Raw genomic sequence first — 6,000 nt, 5'->3', positions numbered from 1 at the left:
CTGTATGTACGAATGAAGTGTACCTGCATCCCTACATATTTGGGACTTATTGTATTTATAAAGAAAGTTGTTTTTGCACAGATAGAAAGCCATTCATATTTGGAAAGCAGAGAGAATAGTTCTCTACCTTAATTTAAAAACAATGGAAAAAGGTACAGTAGAGGAGCTTGGACGTAGTCAAGGGCTCCAAGTACTCTGCTATTCTTAAGGTTTTCAGAAATCAGATTTCTGCTCTCTCAATAAATAGGTATTAAAGAGGCTGCACAAACTTGTACATGATATTCTTTTTCTTGGCTTCAGGATTTTAGTTAATATATTGGCTTTTTGGTTTAATTCCAATGGCACAGCTCATAAATGCAGTGTTTTTCTTCTGGGGTAGGGGGAAATCATCATAAAATAAAAACCTTTGACAGCCTGTCCTATTATAAAATATAACACACTACCTAAAAAAAGAGAAACCCCCCAAAGGTCATGTGAAAAGAAGGCAGCAGCACAAAAAAATTGGGGGAGACTTTAAACCATAGTTTGAACCATACATTATTCCTTTAGAAATTCTAGTTATGGGGCGACTGGGTGGCTCAGTGGGTTAAGCCTCTGCCTTCGGCTCAGGTCATGATCTCAGGGTCCTGGGATCAAGCCCCATATCAGGCCCCCTGCTCAGCAGGGAGCCTGCTTCCCCCTCTCTTTCTGCCTGCCTCTCTGCCTACTTGTGATCTCTGTTTCTCTCTGTCAAATAAATAAATAAAATATTAAAAAAAAAAGAAATTCTAGTTACAATAGCATGAGTGTGAGAATTAGATGATTTAGAGAAAAATTGAATGAACAATGTCAGAGGCAGGGAAGCACTGTTGCCACAAGTATTTGTTCATGGTGATGCTTATTTTCTTAGCCCGTGAGATGAAATTTCAGTTTGTTTGTGTGAACTGGCTATTCTGTTCTCTGACTGGGCAGCGTCTGTCTGAATGTTTCTGTATGAATGAAAAGCTCATCTCCCAAGGAATAAAAAAGATAAGGATATTTAGCAATACCCTCTTCTTTTTCTGAACTTTGTAGAACTGGCAGTCGTCTGATAATATTGAAAATATATACTTTCTCAAAAAGTAAGCCTAGATTGTCTGAATGTATTTCGCACGATAGACCCCTCCGGCAGTTTTATGTTTTTGCACAGCTTGTAGGGCAGAGACTGGACTAGCTTCCTGGTTGCATTAGCATAACCCAGCCCACTTCCAACACACGCCCAGAACTACCTCATTAGCCATTGGGATTGGAGCCAAAAACATAAGACTACAGAGAATATAAGGGGAATTACTGGCAAAAGAGCTCTAGACCAGCTTAACACTGAACCCATTACTTTTCCAAGCTCAGAAAAACCATACACTAACAGGAACCATTTCCCCATCTTGTTCAGATAACAATTCAAGGTTTTAAATCTATACCTTTTATCTGGAATAATTAGCTTCACCACAATAAGGCATACAGCCTGGCTGCATATATTTAAGTGTTTCTGTTAATCTCTCTCCCTCTCTCTCTCTCTTTTATTGATTTGTTTTCTGGATAGCTTTGACATTGAAAACCACAGACGAATTGGAGCCTGGCATTGAAAGGAGGTGTTCTGCAACAATTTTTTTTTCTTGTCTAAAGAAGCTTATTTCTACAAGAGGGAATCTGAAAAATGACAGGGACAAAGAGGAAAAAGAAAGGCATGCTGTGGAGCAAGATGCAAACCCCCCATTGCGAAGACTTTAAACAGTGGTGTCGAAGGCGTCTGCCTATTCTGGAATGGGCACCACAGTACAATCTGAAAGAAAACTTGCTTCCAGACACCATGTCTGGGATAATGTTGGCAGTTCAACAGGTGACACAAGGTAATGTACTGCATTTGATTTTCCTGTTTTATGCAGAATAGATGTCACTTCGCTTTCTTGGAAGAGTATTATGACCCAAGAGCTATAATTTGCTAGTGAAATGGATAGTTTGTTAACTCTGGGGGAAATAAGCACACGGAATACCTGTACACGAAGGCTTTCCTAGTGGTCTTTTTTTTTTTTCTTTCTATTTTTGAAAGCTCTTAAGCACAACCAATTTTTGAATAGCATTAATATGTATTTATAATGTTAAAACATACTATGTAAGAGGAAAAGATCAGTAATTGTAGGAAAGTGAGATTTTATAGTTTGACCTTACTGATAATAGTTTCTTACTTTCACGGAATCAGGCTATAAAATATCTCCTGGCTTGTACGTAAAGTTTGTAAACCTAATTAGCACCACACAATGACCTGTTGTAGCCTTTTGAGTTGCTGTAAGCAAGGAACAGAGCTTTCTGTACATAAAGGAGGCTCTTTGCCAAGATCATTATTTGCAAAGAGAATCCTGTATGTCCTTAGAGCTTATGTTTTACTGTGCATGCTGATTTAATTCTGTATTACATTACGTCCTGTATTTATTTCTCAATAAGAAATTTAAACGGTTGAGAAGTTTGAGTTTAACTTTCCCAAAGCAGATTCTAAGTGATATTCTGGATTTAGATATGTGTTTCTCTTGGTGAAAGCTGTAAGTTAAGTGGTGTGTACATGTGTGTGTGAGCTTGTGTGTGTGCACATGTTGTTTGCCTTAAAGGTACATTTGTTGTATTATTATTAGTGTTATTATGATTTTTTTTCTAATTCAAGTAATAATTTCCTACCTGTAGCAAGGAAAGAAACCAATTTCTCAACCTTGAGGATTTGGAACACTTTCCTTGGCATTGACTCTGTAGATTTATATTTCCTTGTAGTTTTACTGTATCCCTGGCTTCAACTATTATTCATACTGTTAAATTATAAGCACTCTTTTAACTGAATTATTCTGTAGCTGGAACAAACTGGTTTGTGTATTTGTATTTTTAGTATGATTAGGAACATCTGCACTGGTGGCTTTACTTTAAGATCCATAATACTATCATACTTTATAGGATTCTATTTCCCTGAATAGTCTTATATTACATTTTTAATGACCATTTTGCCAAGAGTAAAGCATGGTAATCTTTAATAAAAATGAAAAGTAAATAATAGGTTAGGACATTTTCAGCCTTGTTTTATTCAGCCTTGTTTAAATTCAAAACGAGACCCTACTATGTGTTTTGAATCTTAGGTGATTGACTTCCAAAGACTTTTTCACCAGATAGGTCAGTATATGTTATACATTTATTTTGCTTTAATTTAATGTAGAGTGAAAGAGAAATGTATTTTTAAAACAATTTGTAGTTCCATCTCTGTAAAATATCAAGTTAATAGGGAAATTTGGGGATGTGGTAAATACCTATGATACACCCTTAGCAGTAGTATTTATGTATAAGTCCTTGGCAATTAATTGTACGGCTTTCATTTGGATATAGATTTTGGGGGGATTTTGTTTTATGAGTCATATATTTCATTGGTCACAAAGAAACACACTGGCCAGCCCCTGACTGAGGAGAAGCACAAAGCTTATTCAGCTCTGTACATTGAAGTTACGGATCTGGCTGTTGGTTCTCTTGGAAAGCTACCAGTGACTGGTCAAGGCTACACTGCTAGAAAGATCTTTAGGGTTTTTCTTGATATATGAAAAGACTAATCCTCCTAAAAGTACCTACTCTTTTAAAGACAATTCAAACTTTCTCAGGCTTATGCACTATGGGGAGATAAAAAGTGAAATATAAATAAATTATTGTTGTTGTCAGGGGCCCTGTGCTACCCCCCCCCATTCATTATCTTCCCCTTTCCTAATAAAATCCCAAGAGACAGCAGTCTCTTCTCTATTTTCCACATGAGAAAATGGAGGCTTAGAAAAGCAAGTAATTTTCTTTGGACCTCACACCTGATAAGTGGTAGAGTTAGGACTTGATTCCAAAGCCAACACTTTCAACATCGTATACTTTAGGCAGTACACTGCCAAGATAACTAGACTTTTTCATTATACCAATGTTATTAGTAATAGAAGCTATTTCTTGGGATAGGTATGAATATCTTTCCCTTCAAATTACTTTTGCATTTAAGTTTCATCCCTGAGGTTTTTAGACTGGAAGGTGCGTGATGAGGGAAATAACTACCATAGAATATAGAGTAAGAACGGCATTTAGATATCATTAGCTTCTATTTATGTGAATACACGCAATCATTATCCGCCCTATTTCTTTGGGAAAATCAGAAGAAAGGGGTAATTTTTGCTCTTGCGTCATAACACAATAGAAACAACTACCTGTTTTCACTCTACTGAGCTTTGAAGCAGCTTTTCAGTTACTCAGCATAGTTGAATTATATGAAAGCTTTGAATTGAACACTTTTTACCTACAAATATGCAAAGTTATATGGTTCAATCCAGTAGTTTTTCATTCTTCCCTCTCTATAAATGCATTTAAAATTGAGAAGAATAATGGAAACTAACCTGTGAATGTATTCTATAGGTCAGATATTTTAAATTATGTATTTTAAATCACTTTATTAAAGATTTCCCAATTGTTCCATGTAGATGATTGTCAGTTATCATCATATTTAACTCACGTAAAGCATTTTCTGTATTGACTATACTCTTTCTTTAAAACTTTCTTGTCTTGGTTTTGAGACATTGCTCTTTCAGTTTTCTGCTCCTACGCCTCTGTCCCTCTCTTGCTGTGAGTCTCTGCAGACTTTGACCCTATCCTATCCACCCATTAAGCGTCTGTGTCCCGGACACTCAACCTCTAGCCTTCTTCTCCAAGAATGCTGGAGGCTATATAATCAGCGCAAGAGGTTTTAGCTACCATCATCCTTCAGAAGAAACTTTCTTATAAACCTGAGATCTGCATATTCAGTTGTGCAAACCTGGAGTTGTCTTCTTCTTTTCCAGTTAGCCAACATATAGTAGTACATCATTAGTTTTTGAAGTAGTGTTCAAGGATTCATTAGTTGCATATAACACAACACATGCCCTTCTAAAAGCGCTTCAAATGCAACATTTAGTCTTTGAAAACAAACTGAATCACACCACCATCCTAACAAGAATTATAATAATCAATAATAATAGCAGTAATTTTTAGGCATGCATGTAAACACTGTTGTAATACGAATATTTGACATTATGTACAAGGCTGAGGTTCAGAGAGAATAAGTCACTTGCTTAAAGTCACACAGCAAAAGAGTTAGGATTTGCACTCAAGTAGTCAGGCTCCAGGGACGAGGCTCTCATCTTAGACTAGATTGTGTCTCACAGCAGGGCCCAAGAGCCATTTCCAAATCTTTCTTGTCTTTTGCCACTTAGCCACCAGCACACAGTCAGCCCCTAGGTTCTGTTATTTCCAGTCCCTGATTATCTTTCCAACGGGGTAGTCTTCTTCATGCCTCCTGCTGAGGCCTAGTTCACCGTCTGAGCCATTGCAGTCATCATTCTGTGGGCCTTCCTTCTCCCTTGTCTCCTCCTGTAGGCCATATTCTGTATTGCAGTCAGAATGATCATAAAAGTCTGAACGCAGCACTTCTCTGTTCAAAAACCTTCAATCCTCTCTTTCTTCTAGAATAAAAGTCCAGTTCTTCTGAACAATTTATTAGATCGTTAATAATCTGGGCCCCTTGATACTAAGGTCTACTCAAAGAGATCTCTCCTCTGAGAATCCCTCTCAGTCCCCTGGGAAGATGCCTGTTTTCTTCCCTCCTACTCCCTCTGTACTTTTTAGGTATCTCTATGATAGGCCTTAACAGATTGTATTATAATATTTCGATACAGCCCTTTCCACACTGGTCTGTAGGCTCTGGAAACAAAGATAATGTTTTAATCTTCCTGTTATTACCAACTTGTATATTTCCTGTTACATAGAGTAGGTTTTCAATAAATATCTGTTGGAAGTATACAAAACAATTTAGCTCCTGCTGCCTCAGATCGTCCCATAGTAGCACGTTACCACTTGAGGGAGGACATTAATGTTCTTAGATTTTAAGAATATATGCAACAGAAATACTACTAGTAAAAAGCACATTACAAATATGAGTAATTAATTTCTTCCAATTCC

At 37.0% G+C, this 6,000-nt stretch overlaps 1 protein-coding gene across 1 annotated transcript in view; it reads left to right on the top strand.

The window, feature by feature from the left end:
* The first annotated feature begins 1,324 nt into the window (after nucleotides 1-1,324).
* The window catches only part of SLC26A7 (solute carrier family 26 member 7), a 115,012-nt gene continuing 110,336 nt past the window's right edge, over nucleotides 1,325-6,000 (top strand). The window contains exons 1-2 of the mRNA XM_082719408.1: nucleotides 1,325-1,421; nucleotides 1,559-1,865. Of these exons, the coding sequence (XP_082575534.1) occupies nucleotides 1,673-1,865 (193 nt within the window). The 5' untranslated portion in view covers nucleotides 1,325-1,421; nucleotides 1,559-1,672. The remainder of the gene's footprint in view (nucleotides 1,422-1,558; nucleotides 1,866-6,000) is intronic.

This window comes from Mustela nivalis (assembly GCF_964662115.1).
Source record: "Mustela nivalis genome assembly, chromosome: 2".
Classification (NCBI taxonomy): domain Eukaryota; kingdom Metazoa; phylum Chordata; class Mammalia; order Carnivora; family Mustelidae; genus Mustela; species Mustela nivalis.
The sequence above is the reverse complement of the archived record's forward strand: the minus strand, read 5'-3'. Positions and strand labels throughout refer to the sequence as shown.